Source organism: Eptesicus fuscus, chromosome 4 (assembly GCF_027574615.1).
Source record: "Eptesicus fuscus isolate TK198812 chromosome 4, DD_ASM_mEF_20220401, whole genome shotgun sequence".
Taxonomy (NCBI): domain Eukaryota; kingdom Metazoa; phylum Chordata; class Mammalia; order Chiroptera; family Vespertilionidae; genus Eptesicus; species Eptesicus fuscus.
In genome coordinates this window covers 6,535,626-6,562,858 of record NC_072476.1, presented here as the reverse complement: position 1 = coordinate 6,562,858, position 27,233 = coordinate 6,535,626, and the positions used below count along the sequence as shown (strand labels likewise).

The following is a 27,233-nucleotide window of genomic DNA, read 5'->3' as shown; positions in this document are numbered from 1 at the left end:
TTTATCTCCACCTCCACCTCCACCTCCACCTCCACCTCCACCTCCACCTCCATCTCTATCTCAAGCCACCACTTAATCAAAACACAGCTTGTTACAGAGGCTGGTCCAGCACATTCTTCAATGGAGAGGGCCAGGCTGCCTCTGAAAGTAGCACAGAGCCTGTCTCATCATCTGACGATGGGTTTGGGCTCTGCTCTGCCATCTGCAGATTCAAACTCTGCCATCTGCAGATTCAAACTCTGGCAAGTGCAGTCTGCCTTGTCTTCTCTGGAGCCCGCTAAGGCCGTCCACGCTAAGGATGCAATTATAGTTAGAGACGTCCACAGTCGGCAAGACGGAGCCTGCTCTGTGCTCTGTGTTCAAGAGCAGGAGTTCAGCCAACAGGATGCTGCACCCCCTGCCTGCCACGAAGCGCTAACTGGTACCAGCAGTGTTTGTGACCAAATCCCATGCATTTTAAAGAAAACTTTCAAGGTTATATGAAGATGGTAACTCATGTTAATGTCTTATAGTGAGAGTAATAAAGGAAATGTGAGAGCAGTCAGGTGTGGAGTGTTTTGAATCTGATGAAATCAAGAACCTTGTCTTCTCGGGGAGACGAGGAGGTGGTGAGCCCCCTCTGGGACCTGGGCGAGGCAGTCACTGCTTCCCGCCCTACCACACCGCGGTAGCGTTTCTGTGTTCATTATACAGACACGGAAGCAAGGCTGTCCAACTACCTTCTTGGGTTTAGCTTTTCATCGGGGCATTGGGCACCTCCCGGGGTCTCTGCTGTGAGTGAGAAGGGGGCAATGGAGCAAGCCTGGCAAGCTTAGGGGGCTCCGTGGCAGGCCTGACAAGCTCAGTGACTGAAATTAAATACACAGGATGATCTGATTATACATTTGTAACTGGGAAGGTCATGGTGGGTAGTAACACCCCAGGCCTATGGCATCCTTAGTAAAAGGTTAACTTTGCCTTAAGTAAGCCTTGTCCATTGTTCTTGTGTGTCTAGGTTAACACACCTGGGATATAGCAGAGGAGTAATCTTTGTCTCAGAGACGCAACCACCCTCATGAGCCAAAATTCATTTTATCTTGTTGTGCATATACCAGCTCTGTTTACTGTAAATGTCAAATGTAGCCATCCTGCACCTACCAATGTACAATAAGCATGTCTCTTAAATTTGCTTTTTAGCCAATCCCTGAGATTTCCCTGCTTTGTTAATCTACCGCCATGAAGAAGCAAGCTCAGAGAGGCTACATGACGGGGCCCTGGTCACACAGCTGGTCCTCGGAGCACCGGGAGCTCCTAATGCATGTCAGCCAAGCCCTTTCACCAGGTGCTGGAGAGGGTGGGGAGAACGCAGACACCAAAGACAGGGTGGGTCGCATGGGTGGGGATTCCCAGCCTAGTTTTCCTCCCCCTGGTCCTGGGACGGGACCTACTGGAACAGGGGCAGGCGCTGGGGCCAGAGTGGGCCACCAGGGGGCAGCAGGGACCAAGGGGCTGGCCTCCAGCCAAGCCAGCCAAGCCGGCCTCTCTCCACTGGCCAGCTGCCTATGATGTGGTGGGAAATGGGGGGTTTTGAGGAAGCCTGGCAGCGTCCTGCTGCTGTCAGGGGCCTCAGGCAAGTTAATCACGAGAGCACCGGCACCGCCTGGCCTTCACCCGTCGTGACATCTGTCCTCACCCCACCGCGGCGGCTGCAGGTGCTTCTCTGTGCTTGATGGGGACGAAACAGGCCCAGAGAGGTCTAGTACCTTGCCCATGGTCACACAGCTCCACTGGCAAAGGCAGGTTCAAACAGAGGCAGGATGAGGTAGAGCCTTGCTTCTCTGAGTCTCAGTGTTTGTTCTCATCTGAAAAGGGGGTGTAAGACTATGGGGGGAGGGGTGGTTAGGAGTCAGGGTGCATCATGGGCAAGTCCCGCACGCGGTCTCCGCTGCTGTGAGGAGCCGGTGAGGTCATGCCTCCCTTGCTGTTTTTTTTTTTTTTTTTTAATAAGAAAATCATATATCAGAGGCTATTCTACAGGATGTACACAGAGATGCATCTTCAGAAACATTCATTTGTGACGCCCACATGGTTCCGGGTGCTGGGGCGGGGGATGGGATTTCCGGTGGTTTTTTTCTCTCCTATTTATACCTTCAGGTTTTCTCTGAATCGGAGGTTGGCACGTGCCAATTTAGTAATTAGAAAAAAGCAATAAGTAGGTTTTATATTTAAAAAAAGAAACAAAACCAAAGTACGCCACCTCCCAGGAAAAATCTTTGTAAAATCGAGGCTGAGGGTGTGTGGAGTCGGGCCTTGGGGACCCCGAAATCAAGGGCTCTGGAGGCCTCCCGAGGTCAGCTTAAGCCTCAGGCCCCGCCCCTCCTACCCCCGCCACGCCCAGCCCCTCCCCCCCCCGGGGGCGCTCCACCTCCGGTCCAGCCTCCAGGGGGCGCTGGGAAACTCCGCAGCCAGCATCGCTCGGCCCACACCCGCCGCCTACTTCCAGCTCCGCCGGAGCGGGGTGGGCAGGGGCGGGGGTGGGGGGTGGCGGGGGGGGGGCATGAGCTGGGCCCACCCGATCCTCTGACCCCGCCCCCCGCGTGACTCCCGAGTCACATTTGGTGCAGTCGGCTGTCCCTCTTCTCTCTCCCTCCGTCTGTACCCCCGCTCCAGGCTGAGAAAATTGAGTTGTACGTGGACTAAAATGACCTGCCAGCCCTGCTCTGTCCAATACGGGACTCGCCAGCCACAGGTGGCTGTTTACATTTACCGGCGAGTCTAATAACATTTAAAAATCATGTCCTCAGCCACACAGCCTCATTCCAAACGCCCACTAGCCCAGCGTGGCGGGTGGCCTCTGTATGGGACCGTGCGTGAGCGTTCCCACAGTAAGTTCTGTGGGACAGCACTGTGGCTATAAGACCGCTTCCTAAGGTCGTTCATGGTACCTGAGTTCTCTCTCTCTCTCTTTTTTTTCTGATTTCCTTCCTGTAAATTTAAAATAAAACTTTGATCCATGCTCATAACTTGAGAAATGTATTTTTGGTTTAACAATTGCCTGTCAGGGAGTACTATTTGAATGAAGGAGTGGATCCCACGCCTGGTGTGGGGCAGTCCCGACCCAGGAAGGGTAGGCATAAGCCAGAGAGTGTGGGGGGCCCGGAGGGGCAGAAGCTAGGGCTCCTCTGTCAGGCTTAACAATGGCAGTGGCAGCGGAAGTGGGAGCCCACAGAGATACACAGGAAGTTCAGAGAAACCTGGAGCAGTGGCCAGGGCTGAGAAGTCTAGATTTCTCAGCTGTTTGTACCTTTAATTCTTGTCACCTGTGCCCCAGCCAGGCTGGAGCAAATCTGAGACCATGATATAGAGATTATCTTCAGGAAAACCCTCTGACACAGATTTTATTGTCCTTTCTGTTTACAAGTGAGAAAACGAAGGCGCAGGCAGGATTAACCCCCTCCCGCCGCTGCGTGGCCATGGGAGGCAGGCCTGTGTGACTTACACTAGGACGGAGAGCAAATTGATGGCCCTTATCTATGGAAGACTTTTATGAATGGCTGGTGTAAATCAAGAATTGAATGCCTATTTTTCCCTCTGAGTATAAATCTATGCGTGGGAGATTGATTTCTGAGTGTCTTTTTGGTAACCCATTTAAATTGTCTCTTCTACCAATTTTCTATATTTTGGCATACACTGAGTAAGTGAAATATAACTTAACTAGAGGCCCGTTGCATGAAGAGATTCGTGCAATAGGCCTTCCTTCCCTTGGCTTCCAGCACCAGTTTTCCTCTGGCACCCGAGACCCAGGCCTTCGCTCCAGCCAGAGTCTGCCTTCTTCATCTTTGCTGCAGACTCTGGCTGGAGTCTGCCATTTTCATCTTTGCTGCAGACTCCGGAGTCTGCAGTCTTGTCTTTGCTGTGGCACTCCTCGCCTGGAGCAGCTGTGCAGCCGCCATCTTTGGCCTTCTAATTTGCATACTCACTCTGATTGGCTGTGGGTGTAGTGGAGGTATGGTCAATTTACATGTTTGTCTATTATTATGTAAGATGCCAGCGTGATAGATACATTTTTCTTCTGCGAGGTAGCTCTGGAGTTTACCTGGATTTCTCATACATCTCAATAAATAACTCAGGTAATAGTCAGAGTAGAGAACAAGTGTATATAGTGGGAATCCCATTAAAGGGGACCTAGAAAGCAGCGAAGGGGTCTAGGGGTTTACGCCCCAAAGAGCCTTGGGGTGTCCTGCCTAATTAGGAGACCAGGGCTTGGGAGGCCAAGGACCAGATTTTAAGGGAATTTGAAAAAGTCTTTTGTCAAAGAAATTCCAAGGCAGGCCCTGGCAGCCAGCCACTCCTCTGTGCAAATCCACTCATTCCCGGCGGGAGGGCCTTTACTCCTGCGTGAGAATACCAGCCACGAGGATGTCAGCCAGCGCTGCTGTCGGGGAGCCTTAGTCCTCTGCAAGGTGAGAGGGGGCCCTACTGGAGGACGTCCAGGGGCTCCGTGTCCTCTCATTGGCTCCTGCTTGTGGGCGGGTTACATTGGGGACTGGGGAGATTAAAGAGAGACGGGTGTCTATTGGGCCATGTTTCTCAGGGGATGAGGCTAATGTTCATTTAAACCAAATATAAATTCCTCACTCCATCCCCCGTTGTACCTTCCTCCCCGCACTGTCCCTGGTTCACTGTTATAGCTGGTCTTTCTGTGAACGTGCCAAACTCCGGTGCCTCAGGGCCTTTGTGCCTGCTCTACGCTCCGCTCAGGTTGCTCCTCCCCTAGTCCATCCTGACTTCTAGTCACTGAGGGCTCAACTCAGGTCACCTCCTTAAAGACCTCCCTTTAGCTCCCGTGTCTTAGACCGTTTTCTGCAGAGCACTGTCAACTGACGGTTGTTGGCACCCCTTCAACAGCAACAGGAACCCCCAGTGTCGGGTGTGGTGAAGGAGACTTTATTCAGTGCAAACAGCTCAGTTGTGGCACAGCACGGCTGTGGAAACAGCGTAACTGTGAGGCAGCCCGGAGCCAGGCCCCTCTCTGGCTGGACAGCTGTGCTCTGCTCCCTGCTGTCCTGGTCGGCTCCCCTTGATTCCAGTCTGCTCTGGCCTGTACTGGTCTGCTCCTCTCCACTTGAGGGAGGCATCTTCAGTGTCTCGGCTCAGCCAGGGAGACTCAGTCCTCAGTGGAAAGGGAAAGTGCCTCCTCAGAGCTGGCTTGTAAGGACAGAAGTCCCTGATTGGTCTGTCCTCATGCAAATGGGGACTCCAAGTTTGATCGGCCCCAAAAGGCACTGTCCTGATTGGCCAGGATAGAGCTGTGTGGAGCTGCCCAGCTCCAACTGGGTGGGGAAGACCTCAGTCCTGTTGGTTGAAATGGGATTCCAGGGCTCAGATGGCAGCAGCACAGTGCAGGCAGGCAGTCCAATGCAGGTTTCCTTGGAGTTTACAGGAGAGACCCCTGTGTGGAAATTGCTGCTAGGTTCTGTTATTTTTAAAATTTGAGTCCAGTTAGCCACCAGGAGCCCTTCTTAGTAGGTGTCTTTCTCAGGGTTCACAGCACCCATTGGTGTTTGCAATTTTTCCTTTTGTCTGTTTCATGTCTGTCTCCCCGACTGAACTGTAAGGTCCAGGAGGGAAGCAAGCTCATCTCACTGTTTCCTCAGCACCCAGCACAGTACCTGGCGTAGTCGGTGCTCAGTAAACATGGGTGGGGCGTGGGCTTTCCTGCGACCTGCTTTTCTGCTCTGCTTCCTCCTCCCCCATGTTAAGTTGGAGAAGGGGGTTGGGGAAGCAGGAACAGTGGCCTTTCTCCAGCTTCCGTGAGCCTGGGAGGGCGGGTTTAAAGGCAGGGAAGAGACGGAGGTTCTCTATCTAATTCCCCAGCCCAGGGGGAAGCTCTCCCTCTGGTCTCTGTGGCTGCAGCCACGGTGTCCGCGAGGCACAGACTGGTCCCAAGGTAGCTGGGTGTGTTTTTTCGGGGGACCCCACATTTACCAGGAGCCCCCAGCCTCCCCAAGCCCAGTTATTTCTGTCACATCAGCCTCAGCTGACAAGCTGGGTCTCCTTCTTAGAAAATCCCGAGAGAGCATCCTGCCTCCATTCTGTTGCGCTTCAACCCAACTGCCCCTCCACCACCCACACAAATGAATTTTCTGTTTGCTGCTTAATTTTTAAATTGGTTTTCTGAGACGCTGCTCAGACAAAGTGGGTTAGAGCTGACATCTGAGTAGGTGCCATGCTGCACAGGAGATGGCATCCCATGGGGCTGGAGCTCTGCAGTCAGACCGGGCTCCAGGACCTCCTCGCTGTGTGACCCTAGGCCAAACCGCAGCCTCTCTGGGCCTGCTCCCTCAGCTGTAACACTGGGATGAACGGACCTGCCTGCTAGAGCTGACACAGTGGGTACACAGCACTTAGCATACTGCTTGGCACTAAAGAGCTATTTTTATTTTTAATTCTTTCATTTTGTTAGGAAGGCTCCTGAAGGCCAAGTCCAGAGGGCTAGCTCAGGCTCTGCCATTCACTGTTGACCTTAGCAAATCCCTTTTCCTCCCTGAAGCTGTGTCCCCACTTGTAAACTGGGTGTCTGAGGGTGGGGGATAGGGTGGCTCTGGCAGCTAAAGCGATAGTTTTGGGCTCAGTACAAAGAAGATACTTAAAAACAAACAAACAGAAAAATAAAGGAGACACTGACAAACATCGGCTGCACGTAAGGCAGTGAGCGCCCCGTCCCCTCTAGCGCTCTGTGTAGAACGCCAGAGCAGGAAGGAACCTCAAACGGCCAAGCCTCTCATTTGAAAGTGTGACAGAGACACAGAGTAACAGACCTAGGAGCTTACGATCCCCTGCCTGCCCGTCGGAGGCCCAGTCCATCGCGCCACCTACCTGGATGTGCAGAACCATCACCTCCACAGAGCCTGGGTGACAGACATGCCTGGGGTCAGCCATGGGCCTGCTGCCAACGAGCTGTGTGCCTTGGCCAAGCGTGGAGCTGCTGCCAGTGCCCCTGCCAGTGGCCTCCACCAGGGGCAGAGGGGAGTGGTGGACGAACACCCCAGCCCCCACCCCCACTTTGCAGGGACACCTCTAGGCATACACGGTGCAGGGCTTTCCAAAGCCCCTGGCAGGATCAGGCAGCAGCCGCCCGGCTGGCGCTGTTTGATAACACACCCTCTACTGCCTCCTGCCCTTCCCTGCCTCACTGCCCCGCTCCCCACGCGGGGCTTCCTGGGATCCCCTCCTAAACCAACTCATTGCACTTGAGTCCCTGTGTGGAGTCAATGAGTTAATAAAGTACTCACAATGGCAGCATGCTTGTTTCATAAGTAAAAAAAGAGATAAAGAACCTTTACTTATATAAAACTCCACCCCCTCCCGTTCCAGCCTCCTCAGCAAACACCAATATTAGGTTTAAACAATCTTTGAGACGCACACAAACACACGTTACTCAGCGTGAGGCCCGGGCCGGCGTGCAGGCGAAACGTGCCTGGTGTCGGCGTCTGGAACGCCCAGCTCAGCCGGATCTCAGGGCGAAGCTCTCCCTCTGGTCTCTGTGGCTGCAGCCACGGTGTCTGCGGGGCACAGACTGGCCCCAAGGTAGCTGGGTGTGTTTATTCCGGGGATCCCACGCTTACCAGAGGCCCCAGCCAACTGTCACTGCGTGGTAATCACGGTTTTTCTGTGCTTCTGCTTCCCCTGCTTGACTAGGCCCCCTCCACTGCCCAGATCCTGCTCCGTGTCGGCCTGATGAGGCTGTTGAATGAATGGCACCTCTGGGCTAATCACCACGCTTCCAGGACCGGGCTTCCCATCAGCCCCCCAAAGCCTCCCGAGGCGCTCCCCGTTGCTTGGTTAGTTTCTAGGCTCCGCGTCCAGTCCAGTGACATGGCAGCAGCGAGGCCCGGGACCGGGCAAGACGTGGGCAACCGAGTGACCAGGTGGACAAACAGGCCTGGGGCGGCGTGACGGGCAGTGGCTGGAGAAGCGTGGACCCATCAGGTGGCCAAGAGCTCGTTCACAAGCCGAGGTGCCCGGAGCCCCCGGGTCCCTGCAGGTGGCTCTGTGGGCCCCGCTCCCGCGCCTCCCCGCCCGCGGCACGCGCTGAGCTGTCCGTGTTGAGAACAGGGTCCGCCTCTGCAGCCCGGGGTCAGACAGCCTCACTTCACACGGGCTTCTCCGAGTCTCTCGGCCACGCCAGCCTGGCTGCCCTCCGGGGGGCGGGGGGGGGGGTTCGCAGGCAGGGCTGAGGCGCGCACAGCAACGAGGGCGCACACCTAGGACGCACTCAGGCCTGTGGGCCCCGTGGAGAGCATGGCCACCATTTGGGGGGTCTGGCTTGAGCTCTGAGCATTGCTGGGGCCAGGCTGGAAGAACAGGGGGGCCTTGCCCTCCTCCGAGACACCCAGGGGTGCCAGGGAGGCCGGAGGGAGGCTGGCCTCCAGCAGAACCCCGCCTGGCAGGGGGCTCCCCAGGGTCTCGGAGCTGTCTCCACAGCGGCAGCCACAGCAGCGGGGGGCCACGCCGTGGGCCTCGCCCCGCTCCTCCTGGCCGTGACACTGCTTCAGGTGGCCGCACAGGTGGCAGGTGAGGGCCGAGTAGACGATGCCGCTGCCCAGGTCGTCCCCGAGGGGGGCCGTGGCCTGCTCCAGGGCGAGCGGGCGCTTCTGGCTGTCCTTTCCCTGTGCCACTGGCTCCAGACCGGGGCACTCCGGGGAGCCAATGAGGAGCGAGCTCTGAGGGCTGGGAGGTGGCCCCATGTCCAGCCCAAAGGTGTACAGGGGGGCAGGGGCAGGAACCCCAGGGCTGCCAGAAGTGAGGTCCTGGAAGGGCTTGTAGCACCCCTCCCCACTGCTGGCCTCAGCCCCAGGTGGCCCTGGGCACACGGCTCCGCTGGCCAGCAGGCTGGAGAAGGCCTTGTAGCCGGCTTCTCCGGAAGGGCTGCCGGCCTCGCCGCCCTGGGCGCAGCCCTGCCTCACCGCCTGCGCGAACTGCCGGTAGCCCCCGGGGGCCGAGGGGGGGGCGGCCGCCCGGTGCTGGAGGACGCACTGCCGGAGGCCCTGCTCCCAGGTTTCTGGCTCAGGCTGGAGCGCAGCGGGTGGAGCAGAGAGGACGTTGGGGTCCCTGTCTCCCTGGTATTCGGCCAGCTGCGGGTCTGAGTCGAGCTCTCCGGGACCCGAGGGTGGGCGCAGCAAGCTGCTGAAGCTGCGGTACGAGGGGTTGTCGGTAATGACGGTGGCGGGCAGCTCTGCGACAGCCAGGCCGGCTGGGCTCTGCGTCCGAGTGGCCGGGGGGCGCTCTGGGTCAGAAGGCTGCTCCCTGCCCTGAAGTGAGGCCTCCTGAGGCGCCTCCCCTGGTAACTCAGCCCAAGGCTTCTGAGCACTCACGCCTGCTGAGGGAGGAAGAAGGCAGGACTGCCCCGAGCCTGGCGGGCAGAAGCCCCGCTCCGCGCCCCCGAGGAGGTCCAGGAGCAGGCTCTCCGTCAGCCGGGCCGCGATGCCCGCCCTGCTCTCCTGAAAGCCGGCCCCGCTGCTCTCCGGCGAGGGGCAGGAGCTCCCTCCATCTTCCTCCTCCTGCTCCTCCTCCTCACTCTCCACCGGGGCCTCTAGCAGCTCCACGCACGTCACCACGCTGATGCTCTCCGGCCAGAGGACCGCGCTGCTGACCTCCACGGGGCGCCAGGCTGGTTGTCCAGGGCCCTGGGCAGGCCCGCTCCTGGCCGCCTTGGAGGAACTGTCACCCCTTTCCACGCCAGGCTCCAGTAAACAGGGCAGGAGCTTCGTCAGACAAGTCTTCCAGTATCTGCAAAAGCAGTTTGGTCAGGTCAGTGTCTCCACTTGAAAAACTATTCATCCCTCAAAACCCAGCGTGAAGCCACCCTGGACTGATGCCTACCTAGTGCAGACGGGCCTCCTGGCTTTCCAACCACTGCCTCTCCGTCTACCCCACTCCTGCCCCGGGAGCTCCTGGAAGGCAGGGCCCTACTGCCTTCGGGATGCCTGGAGCTCAGCACATAACCTGGGCCCACTATAAGCTCCGACTACTGAATAAATCAGTCTTTGTCAGGGATGATGGATTTAAACACACATCAACACGCAGCATAGGGAATGCCCACTTAGGACGGCTGCCGGGTCCAGGGCTCCCCGCGTCCTGAGTCCCCTGCGGTGCCGGGTCTAAACTTTAGCTACTGCTCCGTGGGAGGCCCAGAGGCCCTGGGGGCGGCGCTAAGGAGGCTAATGTGCTGGTGGCATCCTCAGGGTGTAGGACAGTGGTGTTTGCCAACCAGTATGCAATTATGTCAGCACTTTGCAACGGGCACCGCTGCCCGGGTACTTGACTCTACAGCCTCGCTCAGGCCAGAGTGCACCCCCAAGGGGGCTCAGCACCTGCCTGACCCACCCAGGGAAACTCAGGGGCCCCGCCAGCAGCCACCTTCCCAGACCACTCCTCCCCCTGCACCCTTCAAAGGAACAGTGCTGAATGCCAAGGAAGAGAAGGCAGACATGGAGGGGCGAGGGACCCCGCTCTCAAGATGGGGCCCACTGCGCCAATTCCACCCCCTTCCAAATCCACACGGGCTCTGACCGAAGTTCATATACGTACGGGCACTTGGCTGGTTCCTGGCCCCCAGTGGTCTTCCCCCACAGTGGCACCTGAAACACCGAGACAGCCAATGAGCAGAGCGGAGAGGCCTCCCGCCAGCCTGGCCTCCGTGTTCGCCGTGGGAGGACTGTCGGCCCTGCCGTCGCCTGGGCCGCAGGTCAGACCAGGCCACAGCAGCTCCCGGAGCCTCAGTCCCTGGGAGTGAGTGAGGCCGCCCTAATGTTAAGTTGCTGTGGCTGAAGGCAAAATGGCCACTGTCGTCGGCAGCTCCTCCGCCCCTTGGATCTGGCCTGGCCCTGTGACTTGCTTTGGGCAACAGAAGGTGGTATGTGACCCTGTGCCCACGGCCAGCCTGTGGGAGGGTGACACACGGCTCAGTCACTCCGCGGCCCAGGCGAGAGCCAGACAACCGCCGGACCGGAGCGTGAGGCCGCTGGGGACGAGCCCGCCCAGGGAGCTGCCCTGCCCGGCCCAGACCCCCCTCCCGACCCCACTGCTGAGCGACCTGCAGAAGCAAGAGCTACGGATATGGCTCGTTTCAACCAAGTTTCGGGATAATTTGCTGCACAGCAAAAGCTGACTGACACGTGGACGACGCTGACTCTGTGCAGGGCCCGGTGACACACACTTCACATGCACCGTCTCGGTGAATTCCAACCGTTACATGAACACTGTACACCCCACACGAGAAAACTGAGGCTCCGAGAAGTTAAGCCACTCGCTCAAACCCAGTCCACTCTGCCGGTGAGTGGCAGAGCCAGGGTTCACAGTCAGCACCACCGACCCCAGAGCCTGCCAGAGGGTCGCTGGAGACCTGAAGGACCGGCACCCGCCCCTCCTTCCGAGAGAGCCCCGATGAGCTCAGGCAAACCACACGTGGCCGCCGCTCAGGGCTGGCCGCCTGGCTGGCCTCACGGTATTCCCGCTCCCTGCAGGTGAAGGTTAGGAACGAGCATGTGATGCAACTCAGGCCAATGAGAAATGAGGGGACTGGCTGGCACTTTGGCGGCAGCTTCCTGCTCGTAAGAGGAACACACAGGAGCGGAGTCCCCTCTCCCTGGCCTCTTGGCCTCCTGCCCGGGTGCAGGTTCCTCCCCAGGGGACGACAGGCAGGTGACCGCAGGGGCCATCTCCTCCCAAGGGCAGGAACCCACCCAAGGCTGAAAAGTGGCTCTGAAAGCCGAGGCGGGGGGTGGGGGTGGGGCCAGCCTCTGGGTCCCGGTGACCACACTGGGCTGCAGAAGCAACCTGCGCTGGGTGCAAATCCAAAGCCAGTGAGTATCTTTAACCCTTTGCACTCGCTTGCTTTTTTCTCGATTCCTTTATTCTAATGCTAACCGTGTCGAGTCACACTCGACATCCGAGTGCAAAAGGTTAACATCCTAGACGCCTGAAGCCTAGTTCCTGCTAGGAGCAGTCCACAGCATCGGACCAGCCACTCTCCTACCTGAGCCTCCCGGATGACAACCGCCACGATGGGGCTGCGGGCCGGGTTGGGGATTTGGTCCCACCATTCTTTCTTAATCCTGAAAAAGAAAAGGGAAGCGCGTTGGTCCCTCCTCCCAAAGAAATGATCACATCGCCAGTTCTTCCTAGGGGTCAGGACCATGTTGATTGGTTTTGGAGGTCTCACCCTAAGCCCAGGGGACAGGTCCTACTGCCAACCCCATTCACAGATGAGCAGACTGAGGCTCACAGGGCTGGAGGGACAGCTGGCCGCAGAGGAGCCGGTTCGTGCCCTAGCATTCTGCTCCCGACTCGCCGCCTCTGTCCTCAGTGGGAACAAGCCCAGGGAAGCAGGAGGGACTCCAGCTGCAGAGAATCCGGGGTGTGCCCATCAGCAGTCCCCCACGGAGCACTGAGAGCCAGGCCAGGGGAGGCCTGAGAAGCCCAGGAGACCCTGGGAGAAATAGGTTCCTTCCCTCCCCTGGTCGGCCTGGAGCCATGGAGTGTCAGCTCTGAGGGAAGGTCCTCAGATTGCCCTGGATCAGCCTCCGCCGACTCCACTCAGTCAGTCACCATGCCGTACTGAGCACCTACTATGTACCACTCACTGTGCCAGGCCTCGGGGACACAACAGTGAACAAGACAGACAAAGCCCCGCCCTCACGTACTGACCCCCTAGAAGAGGAGACAGACAGAAGTCACTACAGGACATTAATTGCGGCATCCGGTGCCATGAGTGAAAACGAAGAAGAGAAAGGAACAGAGAGGCATGGAGGGTGTGATCCAGGAAGGCCTCCCTGAGGAGGTGGCCTCTGAGTGGCGACTGAAAGTGGAAGAGGAGCGAGTCATGGCGATGCAGGGGAAAGGGCTTTCCAGGCAGGGGCACAGCGAGTGCAAAGGTTTGGAGGGAACTTGCTTGGTGCGTTCAAAGAACAGCAAGAAGGCTGGAGTGCTGGACAGTGTGTGGGGCTGGGAGGACAGGCGATGGGGAAACTGAGGCTCAGAGAAGGGGAAAAGACCAGCCCACAGTGGCTAGGAGGTGTCAGTGACAAGACACGGAGAGGAAAGCTTGCAACCCCTGCACACTTACTGTGTGCCCAGCGGAGTGCGGGACACTCACTCAATCCTCGGCCATCACTAATCCTCACATAGTGAGGGAGGACTCACTAGTCCCATTTCAGAGATGGGAGGACTGAGGCTCTGAGACACCCTGTTTCCTGAAAACCAGGCTCCTTCTACCTCCACCCCCCTGTGATCCAAGACTCTCTTAGACTCTTAGGACTGACGAAATGTGTTCTCGCTCTCAGCCTCCAAAGGAGGAGCCAGTCACACAGCTACCAGCGCCAGGGCCAGACCCGAGCCCAGGTCTCCCGACTGTCAGGGCAATCGGCTAGAATTCCTCGGTCTATTGTCACCTGCCCCCAACTGTCTGGACCACACCCCGGGCATGATCCACCGCCCTTTCCCAAGGATAGGCCCCTCCCAGCCCCACCCTGGCCAGCTCCTTCCCCCAGGCAGGCCTCAGCTCAAATATCTCCCACACACCCACACACACACACACACACAGCGCCCGGGACATCTGTGCCCTGCACCCGGTTTATTTCCTTCAGCGCTTGGGTTGCTGTGGGAAACGCCGTGGCTGTCTGTAGACCTGACATCGGTCTCCCACTAGGAGCACAGAGTCCTGTGGGTTTTGTTTCAGCTGTTGCCTCAGTGCCTCGCACACAGTAGCCGCTCAATAAACATTTATGGTTGAACGAGGACTGCCAGCTGACAGATGAGGAGGGACTCTGCCCACTCCCCACCCCGGGGGGCTGGCCCAGGACTCACTTGAGGATGCTGAAGTAGCAGGACAGGCAGACGACCATGATGACGATGCAGGAGATGCCGACGGCAAGCGGGAGGTGCTGCTCCCAGGGCCGCTCGTAGTCTGGAAGTGGGAGGGAACCGTGAGCCCGCGTCGTGCTAAGTACAGCCGGGTCTCCATTTCCCGGGCTGGAGACCGGGGCCTCAGGACAGTGGCTCCCAGATCCCGCATGATCGGGCCCTCCCAAGCCCTCCCGCCTCAGCCCCTGCTGCCCTCCCCTTGCACCCTGAGCCCTTGCCACACTGGGCCCCTTGCTGCCCCCTGCTCCTCCACACTCAGTGCCAGCTCAGGGTCTTGAACTTGCTGCTCTTTCCTGAAGCACAGAGGTCAAGGGCAGTGACTCTGGCCCTGGACGACCTGCGTTCAAAGCCTGGCTCTGTCGTATCCTCACTGGTGACCAGGACACGTCCCTCACACTCTCGGTCCTCGGTTTCCTCACCGGTACAATGGGGTTAACAATAGTACTCACCTCACGGGGAGTTGTGAGGGTCACGCGACTTACTACCCACGGCACTCAGAACAGGGCCTGCACGCCATCGCTGCTAGCACCTTCGCACAGCGGGCTCCTCTCCTTCACCTCACCCTCGCCAGCTCCAAAAACTCCCCCCACGCCCTCTCTACCATTGCCCCTCTCATCACTCCGTCCTCTTTTCCTGCTTTACTGTCTTCCAGACCCACTGCCGCCTGGGTCTGGGTTGATCTGATTTCCTCTTTTCTGTATGTTTTTCTGTTCCCCTCCCCCGAGTGCCGGTTCCAGAAGGGCAGGATTTCTGTCTGTTTTGTTCACCATTGATTTCCCAGTGTCTAGCATGGGGCCACGCATAGTAGGAGCTCATAAATAGATGTGGAAATAATGAATGTGTCCAGCACACTGTACATGTTCCATGCAAGCCATTACCCTTCCCTTCCCTTCCCTTCCCTTCCCTTCCCTTCCCATCCCCTTCCCCTCCCCTCCCCTCCCCTCCCCTTCCCTCCCCTTCCCCTCCCCTCCCCTCCCCTCCTCTTCCCTCCCCTCCCCTCCCCTCCCCTCCCCAGGCCAATGTTAGAATCAAATCAAAAAAATTTTCCCAAGGACTTACCGTGTGCCTGGCCCCTTCCTGGGCACTGGGACACAGGCACAGGGTAGACATACCCACAGAGCTCACAGCCCAGGTGGAGACAGGTGGGAGGAGACACCACAGAACGGGTGAGCGATGTGAGAGGGATGTGTGGTGGGTGGGGTTGGAGTACCTGCCAAGCCCCACTGTACCCAGCACTTTGAAGAATCCTTCTTTGAGTGAATGTTAACCGCCCCCCTCCTCTCCACAGTGCAGACAATGCCTAAGGCAGCCTCCCTCCCCTGTCTTCCCCTCTTTGCCTAGAGGCAATGTGCCCACCCTGAGGTTCAGGCCAATCACGATGATCCTAGTCTCCTTTCCAGACATTTGAGTTCCCAGCATTCACTGCAGTTGAGAGAGGCCATGTGACAGTCCTGGCCAATGAGATGCAAGGGGAAGTCTGCTAGGGAAGCTCTGGGAAGATTTTTTGCTTTCTGTTAGTGACAGAACCTTTCATTCCCTTTGGTCCTTGGGGTCTGAGGCTGTGTACAGCAGCCAACTTGGGGCCATGAGGTGGCAAATCTAAAGATAAAATACTGCCATGCTAAGGATGTCAGAGGAAAAGAAGGCAAGACTCTGGGGTGACATCACTGAGCTGCTGCATGAACCTGGAAATGTGAGATAATTCAACATTTCTATTACAAAAGCCATGTGATAAAGTTGCAAAGAGTTGTTTTGGGGGTGCAGCTACAAGCGAAGGACTACATTTCCCAGAATCCCTTGCAGCTATGTGTGGCCAAGTGTCCAGTTTCACCAATAGAACTTGAGAGGGAGTGATGTGTCACTTCCAGGCTAAGGCTTTTAAGAAGCAGGTGTGGTCTCCCTGCTCTCCTTCCCCTTTTGGTTGGATGCAGACAATGGCAGGGCCCTTAGAGATCCTTAACTTGGGGTCCACAGACCTCCAACAAGGTTGCAGACAGAATTCAGAGGTCTGGCACTCGGATGGGAAAGAAATGACATCTTTATTTTCACTCACTTCTGACACCTCGCATTTCCTCCCGTTAGGAATGGAGGGAGCAAACCACGGCGAGAGCATCAGCAGTCGCTCGGCTGCCAACAGACATCACAGCTGTTCTCCTACCACAATGCAGCTGCCAGATCACAAAACGTCACTTATCTCATCCACTTTCCAGTGACAGTATTTATGACAACTGCCCTCGCTCCTGTTTCTGTGTTAACAGAGAAGCATATATTCCTAGATCACAAACATATTTAAGATATTTTTTATAATTGTCTAAAATTGTCTAAAATTAACCCTAGTACTTTATTTATGCCTTTAAAAACGTTATTCTGAATGGGTCCTCAGGCCTCCCTGACTGCCCAAGGGTCCATGACACATAAGGTTAATCATCTCTGTCCTAGAGAGAGATGGAGCCACGGGAGGAAGACCACCCACAGACCAGCACAGTTCGGCTGGGCTGTTACACAAATGGAAGCACATTTCCACATGGAAAAGCTCGGACCTCCTGGACACCTGTCCCTGCAGCCTCGCCTGCCCGCCGGGGCCAGTGCGCCCTGTCAGCGGTTCCTCTGTTGCCTGCCGTGGAGGCGTCCTAGGACGGAAACCCGGACGCTCGGCCAGGGCCAGTGTCTGGGCACAGCGTGAAGTGGGGAGGATTCTAACTGCTCAGCACTCTCCACGGATACTCACCGTGAAGCCACTTGACAGGGGGGCTCCACTCGCTCCACATGCTGTTGTAGCTCGGAGCCCAGGCTCGCACCCGCGCGCGGTAGCGGGCCCCCGGCTTCAGGGTGCTGGCTGGGAAGCGGAGGGTGGGCTCCTTGTAGGTCACATTACGGACTAGGAACTGGGGGAGGAGAGGAAGACATTACCGCACAGCTGGGGGCGGGCCGTACCACCCCCACTCGGGCTACTGTCCTTAGCTGGCCCCACGGTGTGTAAGAGCCACCAGCCTGGTATTCGGTCATTCCTCCAACTCAGGCAGTTTGGCACCTCCATGGCTGTGACCGGACTCGAGTGAGATGGGTCAGGAAACCGGCCCACCCTACCCCCACTGACCAGCCCTATGATATGACTGGGGCGAGTCGGAACCTTTTTGAGCTTTAGTTTCCTCATCTGTAAGTTGAGGGCAAGGGTCCCTACTGTCACTTTCGGGCTGTGTGACCTTAGGTTAGTGACAGAACCTCTCTGGACCTCAATTCCTCTTCTGCAATGAGGGTAAAAGTGCCTGCCTCCCAGGGTTGCCGCGAGGATTAAATGGGTTGATGCAGGAAAGTGCTTAGGACAAGGCATGGCACCCAGGGAGAGTGATGATCTTTCCGAAGCACAGACAGAGGCACCGTGCCCCTCGCTCCCTCACGGGCTCTCTAGACTAGAGCCTCACGTCCAACCCAGGCACATGGCCTCGAACCTCAGCCCCGCCCACCCGGCCCAGGCACATGGCCCCAATCTCAGCCCCGCCCACCCGGCCCAGGCACATGGCCCCAATCTCAGCCCCGCCCACCCAGCCCAGGCACATGGCCCCGATCTCAGCCCCGCCCACCCGGCCCAGTCACATGGCCCCGAACCTCAGCCCCGCCCACCCGGCCCAGTCACATGGCCCCAATCTCAGCCCCACCCACCTGGCCCAGTCACATGACCCCAATCTCAGCCCGCCCACACGGCCCAGTCACATGGCCCCAATCTCAGCCCTGCCCACACGGCCCAGTCACATGGCCCCAATCTCAGCCCCGCCCACCCGGCCCAGGCACATGGCCCCGAACCTCAGCCCCGCCCACCCAGCCCACTGGGAAGACTTCCCGGACTGTAGCTGAGTGGACAGGGTAAGATGATGATTAGTACGTGTTGTCTGCTGCCTGTTGTGTTAAAAAAAATGGTGTCTGACAAACTGAGGGCCCCAGGGTCCCCCCTTGTATCTTGCCCTTGTGCGGTCCCTCCTCTTGAGTGTGGGCAGGGCTGTGACTTGTTTCTCACCGACAGAACATGCAAAGATGATGGTGTGTGGGTCCGCACATGTGATTACATCATGTGAGACCGTCATTCCGACTCCCCGGGACGCCCTCTCTCCCCTGGCTGGTGGGAGAAGGCCACGAGGGAAGAATGGAGGGTGGCCTCCAGCTAAGGGCCTGCAAGGACCTGAGGCTCTCGGCCCAACAGCCCACAGCACACGGAGCCCGGGAGCCATCCTTCCCTGTGAGCCTCAGGCGACTCCGCAGCTCTGGCCATGCCTGCCTTGACCAGTCAGCGTCAGGGGGAGATGATGCTGAGTGAGGGTGTCACGGTGGGACTTGGTCATTTGAGAGGGTTCCCGAAATCTCAGTGCCCCTCTCGCCCCTGGGACACACAGCTGTGCCCAGAACCTCCTTTACAGGGAGGAGCAGGGCCCACAAATCACGTCCCTTCTCTGCACACCTGGCGCCAGGCCAGGGGTGGAGGGACAGAAGCCGGGACTCTAGGTCCCTGGCTGCAGTCAGCCGGGCTCCTCTCTGTCTCCCACCCTGGGGCGGGGTCTCCACTCCCTCAGTCCCAGGAGGTGGTGCAGAACCCCCACGTGCCCACTCACCTCCGTGGGGTCGTCTTCATTTGAAATGTTGACCAGGTAGACGAGTTCAGAGTCCAGGAGACTCTCAGGTGGGTACGGGTTGCTCCAGGTCAGCTGCCACATGTGGGAGTCGGTGGCGTTAACCGTGAGGTTTCCGGGGGCCCTGGGTTTCACTGGGGAGAAGCGGGGCCTGGTGAGGGCTTGTGGGCCCTCGGAACCCGGGCCACTGAGGTTTTTAGCCACCACCACCTCCGCATACATTTGTAGGCACCACGCAGATTCAGTCGTAACAGTTACAATCCCAGCACGCACTCGAGCGTTGCTCCACTTCTCCCTGGAGCCACAGGGAACCCAACAGGCATGCGCCACATAACCCAGACTTCGGCGTTTACACTTTGTCCTTCACACTTTTAGCCACATCTGTGAGCTACATTATGTACTACTAGAGCCCTGGTGCATGGAATTCATGCACTTGGGGTGGGGGGGGGATCCCTCAGCCTGGCCTGCGCCCTCTTATAGTCTGGGAGCTCTCGGGGGATGTCCAACCGCTGTGCTTGCCAGCCGTGAGCCAGGCTTCTGGCTGAGCGATGCTCCCCCTGTGGGAGCGCACTGACCACCAGGGGGCAGCTCCTGCATTAGTGGTCAGTGCACATCATAGCGACCGGTTGTTCCACCATCTGGTTGATTTGCATATTAGCCTTTTATTATATAGGATGTATTTTTCTTTATTTTGATTCATGTGTTTAAATTTAGGCTCTTTTTAAGCAATCGTATCAGTGAGATCACAAGTATATAATATGCATTAATGTAACCATACGCATGTGAGAATTATGTTAACTCACGGGTTTGTTCATGGGTCAATTCACCACCAGCGGGTGAGCGGGCCCTTCAGGAACTGCTGGTGGAGTGGTGGAGGCTGCGAGAGACTGCCTCTCCTGCTCAGTACTGTGTGACCTTAGGTGGGTTACTTGCCTGCTCTGTACTGTGTGACCTTAGGTGGGTTACTTGCCTGCTCTGTACTGTGTGACCTTAGGTGGGTTACTTGCCTGCTCTGTACTGTGTGACCTTAGGTGGGTTACTTGCCTGCTCTGTACTGTGTGACCTTAGGCAGGTAACTTGCCTTCTCTGTACTACAGTTTATTCAGTTGCAAAATGGGGATAGGAACTCTCTTTTTTTTTCCCCAATTTTTTTTTATTAAGGTATTATATGTGTACATATCTTACCATTGCCCCCCCCACCCCACTCCCATATATGCCCTCACCCCCCAGAGTTTTGCGTCCATTGGTTATGCTTATATGCATGCATACAAGTCCTTTGATTGATCTCTTATCTTCCCCACCTCTCTCTAACCTTCCTGCTGTAATTTGACAGACTGTTTGATGCTTTACTGCCTCTGTATCTATCTTTTTGTTCAAGTTTATAATGTTCTTTATTATCCATAAATGAGTGAGATCATGTGGTATTTTTCTTTCATTGACTGGCTTATTTCACTTAACATAATGTTCTCCAATTCCATCCAGGTTGCTGCAAATGGTAAGAATTCCTTCTTTTTTATGGCAGCATAATATTCCATTGTGTAGATGTACCACAGTTTTCTGATCCAGTCATCTGCTGATGGGCACATAGGCTGTTTCCAGATCTTAGCTATTGTAAATTGTGCTGCTATGAACATAGGGGTGCATATATCCTTTCTGATTGGTGTTCCCAGTTTCTTAGGATATATTCCTAGGAGTGGGATTACTGGGTCAAATGGGAGTTCCATTTTCAGTTTTTTGAGGAAACTCCATACTGTTCTCCACAGTGGCTGCACCAGTCTGCATTCCCACCAGCAGTGCACGAGGGTTCCTTTTTCTCCGCATCCTCGCCAACACTTGTTGTTTGTTGATTTGTTGATGATAGCCATTCTGACAGGTGTGAGATGGTACCGCATTGTTGTTTTGATTTGCATCTCTCGGATAATTAGTGACGTTGAGCATGTTTTCATGTGTCTCTTGGCCTTCCTTCTGTCTTCTTTGGAAAAGATTCTATTTAGGTCTGTTGCCCATTTTTTTATTGGATCATTTATCTTCCTTTTATTAAGTTGTATAAGCTGCCTGTAGATGTTGGAGATTAAGCCTTTATCAGTGATAACATTTGCAAATATGATCTCCCATACAGTGGGCTTTCTTGTTGTTTTGTTGATAGTTTCTTTTGCTGTAAAAAAGCTTTTTATTTTGATGTAGTCCCATTTGTTTATTTTCTCTTTAGCTTCCATTGCCCTAGGGGCAGTATCGGTGAAGAAGTTCTTTTGGCATATGTCTGAGATTTTGCTGCCTGTGGATTCCTCTAGTATTTTTATGGTTTCCCGTCTTATGTTTAAGTCCTGTATCCATTTTGAGTTTATTTTTGTGTATGGCGTAAGTTGGTGATCTAGCTTCATTTTTTTGCATGTATCTGTCCAATTTTCCCAACACCATTTATTGAAGAGACTGTCTTTATTCCATTGTATGTTCATGCCTCCTTTGTCAAATGTTAATTGAGCATAGTGGTTTGGGTCAATATCTGGATTCTCTATTCTGTTCCATTGGTCTATATGTCTGTTCTTGTGCCAGTACCAGGCTGTTTTGAGAATAGTGGCTTTGTAATACAGCTTGAAATCTGGTATTGAGATCCCTCCTACTTTATTCTTCTTTCTCAGGATTGCTGTGGCTATTCGGGGTCTTTTTTTATTCCAGATGAATTTTTGGAGAGTTCTTTCAAGGTCTGTGAAATATGCCATTGGTATTTTAATGGGGAGTGCATTGAATCTATAGATTGCTTTGGGTAGTATGGACATTTTAATGATATTGATTCTACCAATCCATGAACATGGTATGTTCTTCCATCTGTTTATGTCTTCCTCTATCTCTTTTTTCAGTGTCCTGTAGTTTTCCGTGTATAGGTCTTTTACCTCCTTAGTTAAGTTTATTCCTAGGTATCTTAATTTTTTTGGAGCGATGGTAAATGGGATTGCCTTTTTAGTCTCTCTGTCTGTAAGAGGAACTCTCTTTTGGAAACTGAGGCTCAGAGAGGTAATGTGACTTGCCTAAGGTCACACAGCAATAAATGGTGTTTGAAACTCCTGTCACTACCCCCCAGCCAGCTCCTGGGGAATGCCTGCAGGGACTCTGGGCAGCAGGATAAGGTCAGCCTTCCATGGTCTAGAGTCTAGACTAAGCATGTCAAACTCAAAGGCTAACACAGGCCAAATAAATGAGGCATGCAGCCCGTGGGCTGCGAGTTTGACATGCTTGGTCCGGACTGTCTGAAGCAGCAGCAGCTGAGCAGTCGTCGAGGGAGGTGGAGGACGGTTCCCAGCTCAGTTTCTGGTCTGCAGCAAGCACGCCTTCCACCAAGCAGCCTGCTCAACACCCAGTCAGGGCGCTCACATTCAGGGGGTTGAGATGTCTGAGCTGAAGGGGCCTGGTGCTGCTGAGCCCAACCCCATTTCAAAGATGGGAGGACTGAGGCCCAGACAGGGCAAGAATCCCATCGAGTTTAAGGAAAGGCTGCTTGGGCCCCGCCCCCAGATGGAGCCTGTCTGGCCCACCCCAGGGCCGGGGCTTAGAGCACCCGCCCCGCCCCGCCCCGCCCCGCTCACCATGCTCGCTGGGCATGAAGGAGCCACTCCACAGCCGCTGCTTCCCAGCCCACAGGTCCAGCTGGAAGGTGTCCCCACTGACCACGTTGTCCATCAGCATGTCGCACAGGCACACGGTGCTTTCTCTGTTCGAAGGGATGCACGTGTGGTTTCTGCGGACATGGGCTGTGTCAGGCTGGTCGTGCACATATGGGTGTCCCCGTACACGCCTCAAGGAACCACATGCTCTTCTAGTTCCTGGTCCTCTGCCTCAAGGACCAGGTCAGGGGACTGGGAAGCAGAGCAGCCAGCCTGTGTGGTGGGACAGTGGGCTAGGACTGCCGTCCCTGCTGCCACAGCCCCTCACCACACCACACTCCTGGCTGCGGCCTCGGTCCCGGGACTCAGCTCATCCCCGAAGGCCAGTGACAGGGAAGAACCATGGCATGTGTGTGTGCTCGCACACCTCGGGGCCCAGCTCTCCCGGGCAGGGCACTGCGGCACCCGCCCTGCCACCACCCGTCATCCTGATGTGCCGCCCCACACAACCAACCCGTGTCTCATCCAGAGGGCGGCCAACGTTTTCTGTCAAGGGCCAGACCCTGAGAGCCAGACCATTTCTGTCCCCACTGCACACCCTGCTGATCCAGCACAGAAGCAGCCATAGACAACACATGAGCGGATGGGCATGGCCATGTGCCAACACTTGATTTACAAAACAGGTGGTGGCCCAGTGCGGCTCAGGGGCCAGCGTTCCATCTCCGGTCCAGGCCCGTGTGCCGCACACGGAGCACAGTGCACCTACCTTAGTGCACCGTGGAACACCACCTCTGTCACGCACCCACATTCTGCTACGCCACGGGGCCTGAAGGCGTGCCTGTGTACCTGATCGTGTCCTGGGCACCCCCGTGACAGCACCCCGTGTACACGGACTGCCATGAACATGGACTGTCCCGTGCATCACGGGAACATGCACCGCACGTTCCATGCTGAACGTCACACCGACACTGCGCCCTAACAATGGTCATGCCTGGGTCAGACTATCTGCCACTTAACTCTCTCTCACGCGTACCAAGGAGTTTTCTAGAGATCATATGGCGTCTTATGGGGTCACTGCTCTGATGGCTTGTGTGCTGTTGTGATTTAAATGTCCTGGGTTCATTCCTCACAGGGTCCGGAGCGATCGCTACAGGCTACCCGCACAAACGCTTTGGGGGTCCGCGCTAATTGTGAGCATGCTGGAGCCCTGAGACTAAGTGCCTGAGAACTGCCCGGTCCAACATTCCGCCCACATCCACATGCCACAGGCCTGGGTGCGTGCGCCTGGAGCGTCATGACGCCCGGGACCAGCACTAGAACCGCAGGGAGCCGCATTCGCATTCAGCACCCAGCGCTCCAGGCACCTCCGGGCCCAGGCGAACTCAGGCCCAGCTCCCGGCCTCCCCTCGCCCCCTCCCCACACAGCTCCCGGCACAGGCTTACTCCTCGTTCAGAAAAACCAGCTGGTAGGTCAGGCGGAGCTCGGAGCTGCAGTTGATGGGGCCGCCCATCCTCCACTCACAGGTGGAGGTGCTGAGGTAGTCGGAGAAGCAGGTGGGCCGATGCCGGACCGGGACACTCCCTGGGGAGACACAGGAGCGCCCTGAGCAGCCGCAGCCCAATCAGCAAGAGGGCCATGGGCCACCGGGACAGGCCGGAAACCAGCCCGAACAGGACCCAGGGGCCCATCACGAAGCAAGGGAACCACCGTCCCGGGCCCGCCGTGTGCCGGTCTTCACAGAGCCTCCGGCTGCACTGAGGCGGCTCCTGAAGCTGAAGACGTTCCCTGGGGTGCAGGGCCCACTGAGGGGTCACCCCAATGACCTTTATGCGCTGCAGCTCACCTACGTGCCTTTGGCCAAATTAAAGGGAAAATACGTGGCAGTGTGAGGAGGGCGACCCGCCCACAGGCACCTGCCCTGCAGCGGCGTGCGGGAGGGGTTATCCCTGTGCCGTCCCGCCCCCCCGCCCCCCCTCCCCCCCTCTGAGCTCAGGAGGCTGATCCCCAGCGTCTTGTCACCCAGGTGCCCGTGGCCTCTGGCTCCTTGTTGGGTTCGGCCAATATCAAAGGGCAGGTGAGAAGGTGGGGTGCATCGTCCAGCCACTCAGTGGCAGAGCTGGCTTTGAACCGGCAGGATGTCCCGGCTTACTGCGGCGCCTCCTCCCTGGCCTCCCGGCCTCCACCCTTGTGCTTACAGACAAAGGGATCCCTTTTAGTGTAATAGGTCAGGTCGCTCCTCTGCTCAAACCCTCAAGGTCCTTCCTGACTTGGTCGCCTGCCTCCCGGCCCCACCCCAGCTCCTCTGGTTTCTCCAGCTTTCCAGGCAGGCTCTCGGCTCCGGCCTCCACTGAGGCCCTCCCCCAGATATCTGTGTGCTCCCCCTCCTTCAAGTCTTTGCTTGACTGCCTGTCACTCATGAGGACTCCCCTGAGCACCTGTTTTAAATTGCAATCCTCCCCTTGACCCCGCTTTCCCAGTCCTCCCTGCTCTGCTCTGTATCGTCTTTTTCCATCACCTTCTAACAACCCTAGAATTAACTTATAATTGGGGCCATCTGTCATCGGCTGTCTCCTCCCACTACAGTGTAATCTCTAAGGCCGGGGATCTTTGTTTTGTTCACTGATTGGGCCTGGCAGGTAGACAGTCAATACATGTTTGCTGAATGAATGAATGAATGAATGAATGAGAGGTGGTGACTTACCAGAGCCTGCCGCCCACATCAGGATCAGGCAGCTCACAGGGAGCGTGAGCCCAGCGCCAAGCCGCCCCATCGCCAGGTCCTAAGGCACCTGCGGAGAGACAGTGAGCCAGGTTAGTGCTGACTCATGGTCCCGCCACCCCAGTCATCCCGAGTGCAGCCTTCAGAACTCGCCTGACTCCAGACACAGCCGTCCCCCACCCTGGCCATTTGTGTCTCTGGCAACGGTTCAATCATGTTCATCAGAGATCTGTTCAATCATGAAACCCGGCCCAGATGCACGAAGCCCCGAGTGAGAGCCAGGAACACCTGTCCCCAGAGATGCTTCTTGGAAAAAATCCCTAAGTTTGAGCATCCTCAGGTTTTTGGAAGTCCATATGCACATCTGCATGTAAAGGTTCTCATAAGTCCTGCAATAAGGAAACTTACTTTTTTCCCACTTAACTCAACACTTACCAAATTTACTCACCCAACCTTCATTTTTGTGTGTGTGTCCAACCCCCAATTAATACTCTGAAGGACTTACAATTCCTTGAAGTAGTTTGGAAATTCTAACCTGACTGTCCGACCTTTCCGAGCTGGTTAAATAAATGATGGCATACCCATGCAATGAAGTACTAGGCAGCCACTAAAAACGATGCTGTCGAATGTGTTAGTCTGATTACATGAATGGCCTCAATTCTTCACTCCTGTAACCTTGCACTGGCCCCCAGCCCCACCCCCACCGCTCTGGGCAGGGTGTTCCCCGGCATTAGGACTCTGGGCTCGCCATGTGGCCAGCTTTGGCCAGCAGAATGTTAGCCAGAGTGCATACTGCTCTGGCACAGCCACTGCCTGGAGAGCGCGCCTGGCCTCGCCTGTTGGAGGACGGTGACAGGCAAGTCCCAGCGATCCCCTTCCGCATTGGCAAGGGGCGGCTGCCCAGTCCTGTGGAGCTCACCCCTCCGCGGGGCTGGCAGCTGACCTTGCTGACCCCAGTGCATGAGCGAGCCCACGCGGGCAGGCAAGCCGAGGCTGCGCCCACAGGCTGGAGCTAAGAGTCCCTTACACGGCCCTGCGGCGTTGTGCGTGCTGCTGACAGAGCACACGACCCCCGCCCCGACTTCTGACCCCACGGAGGGCCTTCTGTGCTGTGGCTTATGTCCCTGAAATCACGTACCAGCCTCGCTGTGTTAACGACATCCCACAAGACGTAACTGGGAATAAAGATTGGAAGGTGCAGACACCCAGAGAGAGAACACAATTCAAATCCCCCAGATCACAAGGCCAGCAATGCCCCTCACATGTTAGTCTCTAGTCCTTCAGATTCGCTGCTATGAACATAGGGAGGTGAATATGAAACCTATTTACCGAACTAGCAGCACCTTCTACATGTGAAAGCTCGCGTTTTAAACTCAGGGCATCATGAACATCACTCCACACAACAAAACTGAGCCCACAGCCGCGGGCCCGTGGTGCCCACTGTGGTGGGTCTGGCGCTGGTTGAGCCTTGCTTACTCTGTTACCTTGTTCTGCACGGGGTGGTGTCTGCCCGTCCCTGGGGGACCCCACCACACATCTCTCCTGGTATCTCCTTACGTCCACACCTGCTCTGCCACGGGCTCCTGTGGCCCCTGAGCAAGCAGCTCGCCCTCCGACCTCCGTCTCCATCGCACCGGGCGCTGTGAGGACCAATGAGCCGACACACCGAGGCCTCAGGCCCCCTGGCACAGGAAGGGATGGGGGAGGGCGCCAGTGGTTCTCATTAGGAAGATGCTCAGAAGCAGATCCCATTGGGCCACGGAGCATTACTCCCCACACTCCTGGCACCTCATGCCAAATGCCCCCTACAAAGCACCGTCCTGGGGTGTGTTCCGGGCAATGCTGACAGCGCCCACCCTCGTTCCTGCTTGGGTCTCTGCCTTGGGGTCATATTCAGAAAGGCAGCTGCCAGGCCTCTTCCTGCTGCTTAGTGCCATGTGCTGTTCAGACAGTCACCGTCTCTGGGCTCTGGGCTCTCCCTGCACCGGGAGTGACAGGCAGGAAGCTGGCAGCTGCCCTGCACAGAGGAGGCGTGTCGGGAGCACGGTGTGGGGAGCACGGCGCCGGGAGCACGGCGCCGGGAGCACGGTGTGGGGAGCACGGCGCCGGGAGCACGGCGTGGGGAGCACGGCGTCTGGAGCACGGCGCCGGGAGCACGGCGTCGGGAGCACGGTGTGGGGAGCACGGTGTCGGGAGCACGGCGTGGGGAGCACGGCGTGGGGAGCACGGTGTCGGGAGCACGGTGTCCGGAGCACGGTGTCGGGAGCACGGTGTGGGGAGCACGGTGTCGGGGACACGGTGTCGGGAGCACGATGGGGGCTGAAGCCACAGCAGAAGCTCCAGCCCCTGCGGGAAGCTCTCCAGGGGCTTCGTCCCACGCGAAGGCTCTG

General features: G+C 56.7%; 1 protein-coding gene across 2 annotated transcripts in view; it reads right to left on the bottom strand.

Moving 5' to 3' along the window:
• Positions 1 to 7,287: 7,287 nt before the first annotated feature.
• The window catches only part of LOC114226821 (interleukin-4 receptor subunit alpha-like), a 36,414-nt gene continuing 16,468 nt past the window's right edge, over positions 7,288 to 27,233 (bottom strand). For both annotated transcript variants that reach the window (XM_054714446.1, XM_054714447.1), the window contains exons 2-10: positions 24,826 to 24,913; positions 23,567 to 23,705; positions 22,106 to 22,257; positions 18,507 to 18,658; positions 16,634 to 16,790; positions 13,849 to 13,948; positions 12,020 to 12,098; positions 10,573 to 10,622; positions 7,288 to 9,771 (exon numbers count right to left, since the gene is read on the bottom strand). In XM_054714446.1, the coding sequence (XP_054570421.1) occupies positions 8,247 to 9,771; positions 10,573 to 10,622; positions 12,020 to 12,098; positions 13,849 to 13,948; positions 16,634 to 16,790; positions 18,507 to 18,658; positions 22,106 to 22,257; positions 23,567 to 23,705; positions 24,826 to 24,895 (2,424 nt within the window). In that variant the 5' untranslated portion in view covers positions 24,896 to 24,913 and the 3' untranslated portion in view covers positions 7,288 to 8,246. The remainder of the gene's footprint in view (positions 9,772 to 10,572; positions 10,623 to 12,019; positions 12,099 to 13,848; positions 13,949 to 16,633; positions 16,791 to 18,506; positions 18,659 to 22,105; positions 22,258 to 23,566; positions 23,706 to 24,825; positions 24,914 to 27,233) is intronic.